At 35.8% G+C, this 16,913-nt stretch overlaps 1 protein-coding gene across 26 annotated transcripts in view; it reads right to left on the minus strand.

The window, feature by feature from the left end:
- Positions 1-16,913, minus strand: part of SSBP2 (single stranded DNA binding protein 2) — a 221,293-nt gene that overhangs the window by 150,167 nt on the left and 54,213 nt on the right. For all 26 annotated transcript variants that reach the window (XM_081089459.1, XM_081089462.1, XM_081089441.1 and 23 more), the window contains exon 2: positions 2,622-2,694. In XM_081089459.1, coding sequence (XP_080945585.1) covers positions 2,622-2,694 — 73 coding nt within the window. The remainder of the gene's footprint in view (positions 1-2,621; positions 2,695-16,913) is intronic.

Consider the following 16,913-nt stretch of genomic DNA (forward strand, 5'->3'; position numbering starts at 1 on the left):
AGTCACATGTGACTAGTAGAAAATTTACTAGACAGCACAGATTAGAGATCATTTCCATAATCATATAAATTTGTATTATTGAGTAGTGCTCTTTTACTTTAGAAGGAAGTAAAAGTCCTCTTAAAGAGAAGTACATTTTATTGGAAAAGCTCCTTGATAAATTCTTTCAATTTTTGTTTTTATTTTTTGGCCCAGAGAGGCAGAAGCCCCCTAGGAATGGTTTGAAAGTAGAGAACAAATACTTAATATTCTACATAATAAAATAACAAGAATGTAGGAGATTGCTAACTGTCTCTCAGGAAGAAGTTGGGGGGTGCGGGGAGGATTAAGGAAAGGAGAAAATGGGAGAGGTTTTGAAGAGCCAACAAGATGGAAGGCAAACAGAGCCCTCAGGCAAACAGCTAGGAAACCAAAGAACTTAAGGATAATTATGTCTAATATTTTAGTTAATGTTGCTGTCTGTACTGTACAATGCTTAATACTCAATTTTCTTCCAACCTTCAGTAAGAATCTTTCATACATAAGAGCAATGAGTTAGTGGAGCTTTGAGGCTGTAAGGAAATAGAAAACTTCAGGCAAAGAAAAGTTATCAGCCATAAGAAAGAGAGGCAGTGGGGAAGTAATCCTTAGTAGGAGCAAGAAACTATAGCAAGAGAACCCAAAGCCCCTCCCCCTGGGCAAGGCCCCAATACATTAGAGAGGGGTTGAGACAGCCCATAATAGTAGGGATTAGAGCTGGAGCCATGTTGATAGAAGAGGTAACCCCAGAATGTAGGAGGAATGTGGGCTGTCCAAATGACAGGCACTTGGACCACACACAAAAAACTACCCTAGGTAGAAAAGAATTGGCCAAGAATTTAAAAAATAACACCGTGCAAACTTAGTACATGCTAGCCCTTCTAAGCACTTTACATGTACAAACTCATTAAACCTCGGCACAACTTTAAACTGTTATTACAATGATCTTTTTTTAAAATATATTTTTATTGATTTCAGAGAGGAAGGGAGAGGGAGAGAGAGATAGAAACATCAATGATGAGAGAGAATCATCGATCAGCTGCCTTTTGTACTCCCCACACTGGGACTGAGCCCACAATCTGGGCATATGCCCAGACCAGGAATTGAACCGTGACCTCCTGGTTCATAGGTGGACGCTCAACCACTGAGCCATGCTGGCTGGGCTCAAAGTCTTCTATTTAATAATTTAATAAGATAAAGACACACTAAACTTCTGTTTTGATTTGAATTAATTTTGAAATCAATGTTTTATTACACTGAATGTATTCCTTCTATGGTAAAACAACTGACTTCTTATATGCTGTGAGCAAACTTCTTAAATTTCTTAATTGCAGAAGAGGCCCTAATAGTTCATACATAATAATTAATTAGATACAAGATTGCAGGGCTATGTGTGTGTGTTTGCTTATGCGTTTGTTTGGAGAACAAGTGAATCTCAAGATTGTACCTCAGATGGGACACTCTGAAGGGGTTGCCTGTTGTGTCCCTGATCTGGTGGGGACAAATTGTGAGATCACTAGAGACAACATGATTTTGAGCAGCACTGTCCCACAGAAATATAAACATGAGCCACAAATAAGAGCTGTATATGTAATTTTAAATTTTCTAACCATATTAAAAAAGAAAAAGGGTAAAATAAACTTTAATAACAAATTTTTTATTTTACCCAATATATCCAAAATATTACCATTTCAATGTATGATCAAAATTTTTAAATTATTGATATTTTATTTTCTTTTGTTCACACTTATAGCACTTATTAACTGGATTAGTCCTATTTCAAGAGCTCAAAAAGGCATATATGGCTAGTGGCTACCATACTAGACAATGCAGACACTAGGGGAAACCAGAAGCTTTGACACTGACATAGACCTAGGTTTGAATTCTAGTTCCACAACACACTGAGCTGTGTGACTATGAGCCCTGTTGTTCTCATTAGTAAAATAGAATCATATCATTTACTTTGCAAATTTCTTATAAGAATCAGAGATAATATATGTAAAGCGCCTTGCACATAAAAAAAAACCACACACACACATACAAAAAACTAAATAAAATCTTCCTCAATATCATCATTATATAAATTGAAAAGGGAAAGTACCATTACAAGAAAACTCAAATTCAATGTTTAAAAAAAGTGGAGAAAAATAGAAAGAGAAACAAGAACTTGAAATAATATCATCAACTGTTTTCTAACTGAAATCTAGCCATCAATTATCCATACAAAATTAAAACAAACAAAAAACATATTTTTCAAAATTGTGAATAATGCCAAAATAAAATATTACTAGAACTAGAGCCATGGTAGTGTTTGCCTTTTTTTTAAAAGCAAATTTGCTTTCTTGATTATTTTTGCCAAGGCAAATATTAGTTTCAATTTCTAAGACAGAAAATGGCTGGATAATTGAATAGGTATGGAAATGGCATTTGGGGATACTAAAACTTTTTACAAATAATCTACAAAGACTACATTATCCATACTGATAACTGTGCACTCATTATATAATATATAAGGATTAATTTCTTTCAATAATTGTTACAGTGTATTTTTCACTTGTTTGCATAAGATATCAAAATACAGTGCAGAAAACATATAAACATACCTCTGATAAAAATGTTTGGGCTGATTTCTGAGCTCCTACATGGAGCAGATATTCATATACGTAGAGTGCTAACCTGGAAAATGAATAAAATATTTATTGAGAAGAGGAGTATTTAAAATTAATTCCTTAAATAATTACACACCTTCATATTACAAAAATATTTTACACACTTAATAGTGACACAAATCTTCCCATATCCTTTCCATGGGAGTTTAGATATTATATGTTCAGAAAGAACTTAAACTAATTAAAGTAGCAAACAAAGAAAAATACAAATACATCCTTTCTTGGCAAGAAATGACTAAATATAAATTGTGTCTTGTAACATCTCACCATAACCTCATCCCCTTTCTTATACCTTATATAATTAATAATTTATAACCAAACATTAATAATCATTATAACTTATTTTAAGATATAATTATAATCTTTCATTAGTAAAATAAATGAATTAATTCATTGGACCTTTACAACAACTTTATGTCCTTCCATTTTTTTTTTTTTTGGTGAGTGTAATGTAAACTTCAGCTATTTGCACATCCATATGCCAAAACAGGTGTTGAATGTCCATTTTAATGCCTATTCTGCAACCTCTATTCTTTAGTTTTGCCTTTTAAACCAGCAATATTTTACTTTATAATGCATTCAAATTAACAGCAAACCACAGTATTAAGTAAACTTTAAAGATATCAGATCATATTAAGCATTTGGATGCTTATAGTTTAAAAGTTAACTCAAAATTACATATAAATTTATCACTCAAATACAGAATATTAAGTATGCAGTATATATAGTACTCTCATTATCTTGTGGATTCAGAATTTTTAAGCTACACCATGTGGCTCAATTTCAGTTGAGCTGTTAACAAAATATTATTCATAAACCCAAATTAGTCTGAGGCAGTATTTTTAATGATATTTTGGACCAGTGCCCAGATAGCTCACAACAGTTCAGTCTCTGCTACACTATATTTACCAATATCGAGCCAGGTTTGCAGTAAACAAAACAATGTAACAATGACCACAATTCTGTATAGCAACACCACTTCTCTTGCCAAGTGAATTTTGATTGTTAAAGATTGATAGCACATGCAGAAATGAATATTTTCTTCATTATCATACAAACATATCATGTATTTGTCATAAAAAGAGAAAACTTGTACAAATCTAGTTGCTCTGTCCATTGATTCTTTCCCCATTCCAAACCTACCAAACACTCAAAATGAGAACTATTCTGAGAATTATACTACGCAGCATAGGAGAGTAGACATCTGTTGAAGTTACTCATAGATGAAAAGCATGTATTGACAGTGGACATGTATCTCATTTAGAAACATCTCCTAACTTCAAGTTGAATTTCACTCCTAGATCTCAACTCTTTCTCTCCCCTAACACATGTGAGGACTATATCATGCTCCTTCTGGCAGCGGTATCTCCTTGTGGAGGTGTGGCTCATCCCCAGAGTATTTCATATGGGGTACAAAAATTGGAATATTCCTGTAGTTTCAAACAAACGAACAAACAAATCCTAGTGGTGATTCTCAAGCACACACATCCCACACACCCTGTCCCTCCATTAACCACTCCCAGCCATAACACAGGAGTCACTGACCATGATGGCAAATTTCATCTCAAAAAGCATATTATTTTGGGTTTTTTCACCCATAGAGACTGTGAAGCCTCATAATTGTCTACCAGTGTCAGCATCACCCTACTGCCTACCTAAAAAGAAACAACCTCAGGTGATTCCTTCTGGCTTGTAAAATCTTGGACCTAGAGTCAAACCAGTGGTGCAGCTAGACCAGATTTCCAGGCCTGCCTCAAAGTCTGAACAACAAGGACGCTCCCCCGAAGCTTGGAGAAGTTGGAAGTTAGAGGCAGAGAGTGAAGCAGAGGCACCATGGTGGGCCTTCCGGGAAGAAAACAGCCCAAGCCAGAGCATACTTGTTGCTCTGCCCTCGCAATAAACATCTTTCCTTAAATGTAAGCATATCTTCCTTGTAATATCTTCTTTGTACTATGAAAGTGGCTCATATGTTTCTTCTGTATTTCCCCCCAATTAATTAGGTAACAGAAAGGATACCTCTTTACTAGTAGAATTAAAAGCAACAATCCCCACTCTTTCTCTATGGGTCTAGGACAGTGATTCTAAAAAATGTATTGGTAGGACACAGAAGCATTGGGAAAAGGGGGTTTCAAACTACATAACTGGATATTCTGAAGCATCTTCCAGAGGGTGTAGCTGTCCTCCTACCCTCAGAATCTATAGCAGCACATTATTACCAACAGGGTGATGAAGTGGGATAGGGCTGAGAAAATCTATCTAAAATGCCACCTAATATATCCATGTTCTGCAATCTCCCTTGAACAAAACTGATGCTTCCCAGGCAGTCAGGACCTATGCTCCAGAAAGAGTGGGAGGGAACACTGCCTGGGTGAACAATTAATTAAACTCTACTGCCACTATGACTCCTTAATACAGCACCAGGAAATCGACAATATTTTAACAATTGCCTGTGTGTATAGGATTCTCCAAATCTCTTTAGCCCTATCCTCTCTACCAAGCTCCAAATCTGCTTTTCCAAACCACTGTTTGAAGTATCTAACAAGATATTTCTCTCTTAAATTGACCATGTCCAAAGTTAAATTTGCCTTCTTCATCTGTGTACAGTACCCATGCTCACCTTGAATGAAACACGATCTGGGTCTGTTTCTTCATTTGTAAAATGGGAAGAATACTACTTCCCTTGAGTATTGTTGAAACTACTAGCACAATAAATAGTAACTACTACTATTATAGTTTCAGCTAATTTCCCCACATCCAGTAATATATTACCAAGTCATATACTGGATTCTAATGCCACAATCTCTCTCATATTAGCCATTCCTTTCTATTCCCACTTCCTGCTCCTGAGGAACCACTAAGAGCCACAGCAATGGCAGGAGGACTATTTGCTCAGCTTCAGATACAGACACTGTATATTTCCCATTTGCTCCCGACAAGAGAGGTACTAGGGCCAAAAATAAGAATCTCCAGAGTTTCAGGGGGTGGGGGCGGGGGGAGCCTTGCAATAAAAGATACTGTTTGAACAAAAATGATTCCAAGGGAGTGGGGAGTGATACTTTGTCCATCCATGAGGTAAATAAATCATAGCAACTGTCCCTTACCTAGTGACATGAGATCACCAAACACGAGAAGACAACATTTTATTTGGATCCAATTTCTATTGAACAGTACAAATTTAAAGATAAATATTACAAACACAAATATTTAAACTATGTATACTTTTGAGTTAACAATTCCTTTTTAGCATCCTTTAAGAAATAAGAGACAAACAAGTGTACCCCTTTCAGAGGCCTGGGGGCATCTCTGATTATAGCATTTATTATCAATCATAAAGGTAGCCCTGTGTCTCCAGTAAAAGATTAAACTTTTCCACTCACACTACTTAAAAATCTAAGATATTTAGCTAGAAAAGAATTAAACCTCTCATATATTACCTGCAAACTCTTTTCCCCAACAAACATTTTTGTTGTTGGACTTAATTTTGGTCAGGGTTTTCAAATTTTTTTTGGGGGGTGGGGGTGGGGGTGGGTTTGGTGGTGAGGGAGAGACATTTAGACATTTTTGATATTTAAATATAGAAATAACTAATATGAAAAAAGTTCTAAACCCTTATAGATAAATAGGCAGAGACAATAACAATCATCATAACTAATTTTAAAATGTGGAAAATGTTAAACATAACTAGGAATTAAAGAAATATATATTAAACCAACTATGCGATTTAAATTCTCACCTTAATACATAATATGCAAGGAAATGGATATGCAAATACTACTGATTGCAATAAATTGGTATAATTCTTTACAAAACCAATTTGGCAATAACTTATACATCAATAACTTTTTTAAATTATATTTTTATTGATTTCAGAGAGGAAGAGAGAAGGAGAGACAGATAGAAACATCAAAGATGAGAGAGAATCATTAATTGGCTGCCTCCTGCATGCCCATGCCCCTACTGGGGATCCAGCCTGCAACCTGCACATGTGCCCTTGACCAGAATTGAACCTGGGACCCTTCAGTCCACAGGCTGATGCTCTATCCACTGAGCCAAACCAGCCAGGGCCATTAGTAACTTCTTTAAAAAAGTTAATGGCTCTGGCCCAATAGCTCAGTGGATTAGAGTATCCTTCCAATACGCCAACATTTCAGGTTCCACCCCCAGTCAGGATACATACAAGAACCAACCAATATGCCCAGCTAGCGTGGCTCAGTGGTTAAGCATTGACCTATGAACCAGGAGGTCCCAATTGAATTCCCAGTCAGGGCACATCCCCAGGTTGTGGGTTTGATCCCCAGTGTGGGGTGTGCAGGAGGCAGCCAATCAATGATTCTCTCTCATCATTGACATTTCTATCTCTCTTTTCCTCTTCCTTACTCTCTGAAATCAATAAAAACATATTTTAAAAAAGAAAGAAAAGGGATTCAAATAAATATAAAGCCCACCAAGTAATGGATCCCCATTTGTAATTTTAAAATTCCATTTGTTAATCCGCTATATGTGCAAAAGTGCGGGGCAGACTGGGTAGGATAACTTCAAAACCTGCTCTTCCTAATTTCTCTTGAAATTAAAACTACTCTAATGCACCTTATCTCTCTTGTTTATTTCTGTATCTACAGCACCTAAAATAGTAAGCACCCAATACATATTTTTTAATAAATGAATGACTCTCTAAGATCAGGCATAAAGCACTTATAAATCCTTTGGTGTCGTCCAATCAAGCATTGAAAGAAGTATAAGATATCCCCTTTAGATAACCTATTTAAGCATTAGCATCCTCTCAGTATCTTTAAGATTCAGCATCTCACAAAAAAATTATATTGTTTAGCATGCATGCTACCAAAACAATTCCTTCACACTGATTCTTAATTCCTACATATAAAGGGTGATTAAAAAAATAACCTAGTCCATTTAGTTGCGGATGATATATTTTTGTTGTTTTAGTTATTTTTAACAAAACAAGTTCTCAAAAGATACTAACTTCACTTTCACCTTTTTATTACCTTGCAAGGTGAGTGAATAGACAATAAAAAGATGGTAGAAGGCTAGAAGAGAGGTCTTTTAAAAACTCTGTATAGCTGTTGCCATTTAGCACTGGTGAGCCACATGTATCCAAAATCCTGCATCCAAAATCCACCCCCCATCTTCTGTCCTTAAATCCCAATGTCAGTGACCAGAGAAGCCTTGGGTCTTTAAGAGTCCTGTTGGAACTAAAAAAATACCTCTTTTATTCCTGAACCACTCACTGTATAATTCCAGTGTTGCCCAACGACACACGTCAGTGTCCAAATGCGACTCCTCAGCTATAAAATGCCAATAGTGTGCTGGATCACAGCTAGCTAACAAGTAGCAAAGAGCACTTGGCAGCCACTGAGAGGCTGCTCCAGGACTAGAAGTAGTTATTAGTAGTGAAACTAGATCAGCCTGATCAAATTTTCAACAGAGCGCACAACCTGGTGTTAAGGAGGTGTGAAAATTAGAAATCTGTTTCTAACATTGTCTTTTTAAAGTTCTTTGTCATGAACAGTGAAGTTAAAAACCAAATTAACAGTATAAAAATGTGTCTGTGCAACCATGAAATAATACTAATACCCAGCCTTTGTTTTAAACACACTTAAAACATTCATTTTTTGTATAGTCTCAACATCAGTTTTAGAGAAATAGATACCTGAAAAGTATACGGGATAGTGTACTAGATACTAAACTGTTAAATGTTCGAGGGCAGGGATAATTGCATCAGATAAGACAGGGATAAGAAGAAAATCTTTTTAACAATTAAATGAATAGCGGGTCATAAAAATTACTACTTGGCTGGTGTTTCATTGAGATCCTTAATATAGACTAGAGGCCCGGTGCATGAAATTCGTTCAAGGAGCTGGGCCCTCGCAGCCCCGGCTTCAACCGGAGGTAGTCTAGTCTAATTAGCATATTTTGCGTTTATTATTATAGATAAGTTATGCTAGGAGTATGAATTTGGATTGAAATTATTTAGTGTGCTTAGAAAAAGAAAACATTTGCCTTATACTACAGACATGCAGTTCACAATTAAAATGACTACAATCGATTTTGGGGAATTAAAAAGGGCTAAAATATAAAAGTGAGAATGAATAAAAAACTAATTCATCAACAGTTGGTAGAATTTTGGTTATTCATAGAATTAGTAAAATTTTCCATCCAATCTCTTAGCAAAGCTACAGGTACTAGAAATATAGTACTGTCTATACTTGACAAAGCTACTTACTCCACTTTAATCACCTTGAACACTCTACTTTATACTCAGGCTCCCATTTGCCTATGAAATTGACATAAACAATTTAAGTCATGCATTATTATTCAGCCTTAAAAGGAAGTGCTAATCTACTCATGAAAAGACATGGAGGATCCTTAAGTGAATATTGCTAAGGGAAAGACTGTATGATTCTAACTACACGACATTCTGGAAATGACAAAAATATGGAGACAGGAAAGGATCAGTGGTTGCCAGGGGTGGGGGATAGTTTGGGAAGAATGAATGGGTGGAGCACAGAGGGTTTTAGGGCAGTAAAAGTACTCTGTATGATACTACAATGATAAATACATGCCATTATACATTTATCTAAACCCATAGAATGTATAGCAGAAGAGTGAACACTAATGTAAGCAACAGACTTTGAGTGAAAACAATGTGAAAATGTAGGTTCATTAATTTGTAAGAAATATACCACTCTGGTATGGCGTGTGAACAATGGAGGAACATATGCATGTGTAGGGCAGGAGTTATATGGAAACACTCTATTCCTTCTGCTCAATTTTGCTAAGAATAAGAACCTAAAACTGCTCTTTAAAAACACTTTTTTAAAAAACCTGATGACAATGGATAATGGAGCTTCTTACTTCCTTCTCTATATTGTTCTATATTTTGCCAATTTTCTATAATCAGGAAAATTTTATTTAAAAATTTAGTCCTGAGTTTGTATCTTCTTTGCCATGCTTATTATAATCTACATGTAACATTTTTAAGAACAGATGAAGAGTAATAGTTTAATCTGATAATAAATTATTTCAATATACTATAACCAAGAAAACAACCTCTTTCCAAATAATGTAATTTACATATCCCAAGAAAATAAGCTGAGTATAAAATGCTTAAAAGCAGTCTAATGTTTTTCTTGATTACCAAGCATAGCAAACACTTATTCAGAACTTCTTACTGACATTACCCCTCCTGTTTTTCTTAATTCTTCCTGTTAATTCATTTTCTAGTCTTTGTACATGCCATTTTGACATTTAGATTTATTCTGCTTTACATCTGCTTTCCTTTCCAACTCTACCCCTACTACTTCTTGCATCTTCTTTTTCAATGTTTCCCTTTGTTTGACTTCTTTCACTACAGCCATATTCCTATGCTCATCTACCTATAATGCTTTTGATGATGTCTTTAGTTGGGCCTACCTCATAATTTTCATATTTAAAGTATTCACATTAATATGCAACATTGCCAAACCGGTTTGGCTCAGTGGATAGAGCGTCGGCCTGCGGACTGACGGGTCCCGGGTTCGATTCCGGTCAAGGGCATGTACCTCGGTTGCGGGCACATCCCCAGTGGGGCGTGTGCAGGAGGCAGCTGGTCGATGTTTCTCTCTCATCGATGTTTCTAACACTCTATCCCTCTCCCTTCCTCTCTGAAAAAAATCAATAAAATATATTTTAAAAAAAATGCAACATTAACTGAGTCTGGTGCTTATAATCCATTTTCCACTTTACCTAGAGCAATTCTGGAATTTCTTCCTCATAAGAAATTCCAGCAATGTCTCTGATCTGTACTCCTCAGGGCACAGGCAAAACAGGGAAGAAATGCTTCAGAAAAAAGATACCTAGGACACGGAACTCTTAGTATCACCAAAGGAAGTGAGCAAGTGTTCAAAGGAAAACCCCAACTCAGGAAAAACACAGGATAATTCTTTCCCTCTAATTTTCACAGGGAATAAATGTATGGTCATCTTTAAAAATCATTATTTGGAACTTTTTATTAAGTTCCATATAAAATAATTAGAATCACAGGGTTTTATTTTCCCTCAGGGTTTATTGTACTTCCTAGTGTTAGTTTTGAGATATGTAGACCTTTACAGCACTTGATCTTCCAGGCCATTTATTCATCTCTTTATTAAACAACTGTTAGACATCTATTTTGTGTAAACTACTAAGAACCAATGAAACATCATTAACTTAGGACCCATTAATGCAAAATTTGTGGCAATATGGTCAGAGAATGCATCTAGATACAAGAAAAAGTTAAATAAATTAGTAGCATATACATAATTCTAAATATCTAATGTCAGAAACAAAAAATAATTTTAACATACTGAGAAACTTTACAAAGAAACACTTAATACTCATCATCATCAACACTTAGTAAGCTCCTGCTATTTTCTAGGTATTAGACAAAAATAAAATGAAGATACAAATTTTCCCCTCAAGTAATTTTCAGACTTCTTAATGGGACAAAACATATAATTAAAAATAAGATCAGTAATAAAAAGTAGCATACGATGGGTATGCAAACAATAAAAACATCAAAAATTCAGAATAAGAAGAGACCATTGTAAGATTCTTGAGAGACAGGCTTTAACTGACAGAGGAAACAGCACTTAAGCTAGGTATTAAAGGAAATAGAGTAAGCAATAAGAAAGGGGGATTTTAAAGGAAAGGATAATGGCATGAAAAAATTATCTACAGGCACACCTCAGAGATATGGCTGGTTTGATTCCAGACCACTGCAATAAAGTGAGTCACATGATTTTTTTTTTGTTTCTCAATACATATAAAATGTATGTTTACACTATCTGATAGTCATTTAAGTGGGCAATAGCATAATGTCTAAAAAAATGTACATACCTTAATTTAAAAATAATTTATTGCTCAAAAATGCTAACCATCATCTTAGTCTTCAGTGAGTCCTAACTTTTTGCTGGTCAGCGTCTTGCCTCAATGTTCATGGCTGCTGACTGATCAGGGTGGAGGTTGCTGAAGGCTGGGATGGCTGTAGCAATTTCTTAAAATAAGACAACAATGAAGTTTGCCACACTGACTGACTTTTCCTCTCATGAATGCTTTCTCTGTAGCATGCAATGCTGTTTGATAGCATTTTACCCATAGTAGGCCTTTCAAAATTGGAGTCAGGTCTCTCAAACCCTGCCATTGCTTTATCAAATAGGTTTATGTAATAGTCTATATCTTTTGTTGTCATGTCACAGTATCTTCACCAGGAGTAGATTCCATCTCAAGAAACTACTTTCTTTGCTCATCCATAAGAAGCAACTCCTCATCCATTAAAGTTTTATCATGAGATGCAGCAATTCAGTCACATCTTCAGACTCCAGTTCTAATTTTTCCTTCACTGAAATCTTGAACCCTTCAAAGTCATTGGTGAAGGTTGGAATCAACTTCTTTCAAACTCCTGTTAATGTTGATATTTTGACCTGTTCTCATGAATCATGAGTGTTCTTAGTGGCATCTAGAATGGCAAATCCTTTCCAGAAGGTTTTCAATTTACTTGCCCAGAAACATCATAGGAATCATGATCTATAGCTGCTATAGGGCTTTATAACATGTATTCCTAAAATAATAAGACTTGAAAGTCAAAATTACTTCTTGATCCATGGGCTACAGAATGGATGTTGCATTAGCTGGCATGAAAACAACATTAATTTCATTGTACATTTCCATCAGAGCTTTTGGGTGACCAGGTGCATTGTCAATCAGCAATAATTTTTTTAGAGGAATCTTTTTGTCTGAGCAGTAGGTCTCAACAGTGGGCTGTAAATGGATGTGCTGACATCTAACCTTTGTTTTTCCATTTATAGAGCACACAGGCAGAGTAGACTTAGCATCATTCTTAAGAGCCCTAGGATTTTAAGAATGTAAATGAGCATTGGCTTCAATTTAAACTCACCAGCTGCATTTCACCCTAACAGGAGACTCAGCCTGTCTCTTGAAGCTTTGAAGCCAGGCATTGACCTCCTCTCCAGCTATGAGAATCCTAGATGGCCTCTTCTTCCAATATAAGGCTGTTTCATCTACATTGAAAATCTGTTGTATAGTAACCACCTTCAGTAATTATCTTAGCAAGATCTTCTGGATGACTTGCTGCAGCTTCTACATCAGCACTTGCTGTTCCACCTTGCACTTTAATGTTATGGAGACTAATTCTTTCTCTATGTTATAGACAGCTTCTTTCCCTCACGAACCACCTCTGCTAACTTCAAACTTCCCCCTGCAGCAACCTCACCTCTCTCAGCCTTCATTGAATGGAAGAGAGGTGGGGCCTTGCTCTGGATTAGGCTTTGGTTTAAGGAAATGTGTCGCTGGTGATCTTCTATCGAGACCACTACAACTTTCTCCATATCAGCAATTAGGCTATTCCACTTTTTATCTTTCATGTGTTCATTGGAGTAGCACTTTTAATTTCCTTCAAGAACTTTTCTTTTGCATTCACTACTTGGCTGGTTGGCACAAGAGGCCTAGCTTTCAGTCTGTCTTGGCTTTCAACGTGTCTTCTTCACTAAGCTTAATCATTTCTAGGAATTGAATTAAAATGAGAGACGTGCAAGTTTCTTTTCACTTGAACACTTAGAAACCATTATAAGCTTATTAACTGCCCTAATTTCAATATTGTGTCTCAGGGAATAGGGAGATCAAGGAAAGGGAGAAAGAGAAGGGAATGGACAGTCAGTGGAACAGTCAGAACATACACATTTACTATTGGTTAATAAATTCACTGTCATATGTTGGCAAAGTGCGTGGTGCCCCAAACAGCTACAATAACATCAAAGATCACTGATCACAGATCACCATCACCAATGTAATAATAATGAAAAAGTTTGAAGTATTGTGAGAATTACCAAATGTGATGCAGAGACAGGAAGTGAACAAATGCTCTTGGAAAAATGGTTCCAATGGACTTACTGAATGTAGGGTTGCCACAAACCTTCAACTTGTAAACAACACAACATCTGCAAAGTGCAATGAAGCAAAGCACAATAAAATAAGGTATATCTGTATATTACATGGACACTGGTGGCCAAAACAAAATTCTCTATGTACCTAAAAATAATAAGATGGTTTCATAAAACAGTCTACATATCAATATGCAATAGAAAGATTTTACTCTATTATTTAAGTACTAGAGGCCTGGTGCATGACATTCATGCACAACCCATTCGTAAGCCAGCAGGTGGACATCCACCCGAGGGGTCCTTAGCACTGCCTTAGAGGTGGGAGAGGCTGCTGCCACTGTCACTGAGCTCACCAGCTGTGAGCCCGGCTTCTGGCTGAGTGGCGCTCCTCTTGTGGGAGTGTACTGACCACCAGGGGACAGCTTCTGTGTTGAGTGTCTGCCCCCTGGTGGTCAGTGCACATCATAGCGACTGGTCATTCTGCCGTTTGGTCGATTTGCGATATCAGCCTTTTATTACATAGGATAATATAGTAATAATAGCAACTTATATGTATAGTGTCTTATAGCTTATAATTGGTTCTTAAATTTTAAAGTGTATTATTTAGTAGCCAGGAATTAACCTCTAATAGTTTTATTTTATCAAAAATGTCTTCACATAGTTCACCTTTAAATCTTTAGACTTATTTAAAATAAGCTAAAATAAGCCTTCTTAAGTATATTTGTAATTGGAAAAAATGTTCAAGTGGCATTCCCTATTGTATTTCCTAATTATAATTTAGGTTACCATGAAAAACTTGGAAATATAGAAATTTACTTTGTACCCAAAAACATAAGCAAAAAGCCACATATTTTTAAATATCATAAAGTAGAATCAATATTTCAAATTTAAAGTAATTCTGATTCTTTAGTTTAAAATAAAAATAATATATTTATATCTAAAATAATTTCTAAATATAATCAACAGATAAAAGATAAAAACAAATGAGAAAAAAAAGGATTCAACACAACATGAACCTCTACTAAGTTAATTTCCAGATAGCCAATTTCTAATCAATTGCATTAAGAAGTATTTAGCACTCACGGCTGCCTAAATCAATGAAAAGAAAGTAAGCTAAAAGATCTTAACTTCTCTAAGTCCTGATGGAAATAAACTAACTCCTTGATTTAAGATAAGCAATCACAGCATATTCAAATCCAAAAATAAAACTAAGGAGGTAACTAATGTATTCTCTAGATTCCTGAATTCATATCCCAAAATATTAGGCACTCAGAAATACTGCGGTAAATCTGATAAGATTAGCTTAATAAAAATAAATGTGGAATCCTGTGCTTGAATCAAAAACCTTGTGCAGGATAAACAAATATTATTTAACTGGTGGCCTGATGCATGAAATTCGTGCAAGAGTAGGCCTTCCTTCCCCTGGCTGCCGGCACCACCTTCCCTCTGGCACCTGGGACCCAGGCTTCCTTCACAGCCCTGGCTTCATCCAGAAGGACGTCCAGTCTAATTAGCACATTATGCTTTTATTATTATAGATAACAGCCCCTTTGAAAAGATAGGTTTTGGTTGACTGCAAATTTAATGTGAATTAATAGTGTATTTGACTGTGCTGCCAAAAGTGTTAATTTTATCTTTAGATGAATTAACACAGCATAGAACTTTAAAAGGAGAGGTGATAATCCTAGAAGGATGAGAGGGGAAGAAAGATAAGTCATGAACAATTGTTGAAAGTATCAGTGATGCATATCCTGCAGAAAGAAAAGCTTCAAATAATAGGTTGTCAGCTACTAGAGGACAAAAAAGAGTGGAACTAAGACCAATGAGTTATAATGATAAGAAGGTAAATTATAACTCCATGAGCCAAAGATATTTTTTGTAACCATTATAGCTATTTTAAAATGTTATGAAACATTTTGGGACTGGGAAATGTTAGTGTCCAATTGGGAACTGTAAGGGTTGAAGATGGGAATACTGCAGGGGCTTTATTCACTGAATAGAAGTTTAAACTATGTCACTTTCCAAGTATAAGATTGAATAATCCTATTATTACTAAAATATGGCCCAGAGCATCTGTGTGGACCAATGTTCCAAAATTTCTAAACCAAAAATGTTAGAAGCATGCTATACCTTGGGGAAAATCTGATCCTACCAATCAAAGATTATTCAACTGACTCCAAAGAAGTTGGTTCCAGGGCAAAATCTGACAAGCAGAGTTCCAATTAGTAAATGGAAAGAGGCACTATATAATACTATAAAACTCTATCTAAGAATATGCAATTTCTAAACATATTTACTCTTTCCAAATTCCCCCAGATGTTAGCTTTTCAAAGAGCAGAGAACAACTATACCCTATATTAGTTTAGTCCCTTTAACCTAAACTACTCTATAATTAAAAACCATACTTTTTTATTCAAAAACAGTTGAAGGGGATAAATTACACTAATATTGACAGCTACAAAGCCAGCTAAATAGGAAATGTGTTATAATAGGTTCATAGTACTAAATCAACTTACTATGCTATTTCAGTGTTTTCTTGGCATATCAAAATATAATTTATAGAACTTAAGTAAAATATGTTAGTAGGTTTGCCTTCCTTGATTGATTTCCCTAAATATTTTTTGCACAATTAAATGTGTTTGAAAGCAGAATGGTTTGCAGATCAAAACACTGTCAGGTGCACAATCTATTCCTCTATCTTTTAACAGTTCTCTTTTGATTATCCACAGTAATGTCTAGGAGAAATACCATGAAAGCTCCAAAACAACAGACTAGCCAAATTTAAAAAGCTTTAGTAAGTTTCTATTCTCCTCCCCCAAACACACACACACACACACACACACACACACACACACACACCACACCTTAACCTCTTCTATATCAGAGGCTGTTATGTTAGTTGCCTCCAAGTTCTCTCAACTGAGTAGTAAGAAACCAAATTTTTTGCTGGACATATTAATATATTCCCCAACTAAAAGATAACATTCTCCTATTTCCCTTGAAGCTGAGTATTTTTCCTTGCCTGACCTTTGGCCAATAAGATACAGATTAAAGTTGGAAGTCTTACAAAGGGGGTACAAAGGGGGTAGATTCTTCCACATTCCCTTATCCTTCTATCAGTCAGTAAGGTGGGTATGATGGCTGGAGTTCCAGCCTCCATCTTGAGTCATGATAATGAGATCACTTTAGGAATGCCAGATGCAGTGCTCCCCTCACCCCCCAAAATTCATATGTTGAAACTCTAATTCCAAAGTTATGGTAATTGGAAGTGGGGCCTTTGGGGGATTAGCAG

The sequence above is a fragment of the Myotis nattereri genome (genome assembly GCF_964212035.1).
Source record: "Myotis nattereri genome assembly, chromosome: 4".
NCBI lineage: Eukaryota > Metazoa > Chordata > Mammalia > Chiroptera > Vespertilionidae > Myotis > Myotis nattereri.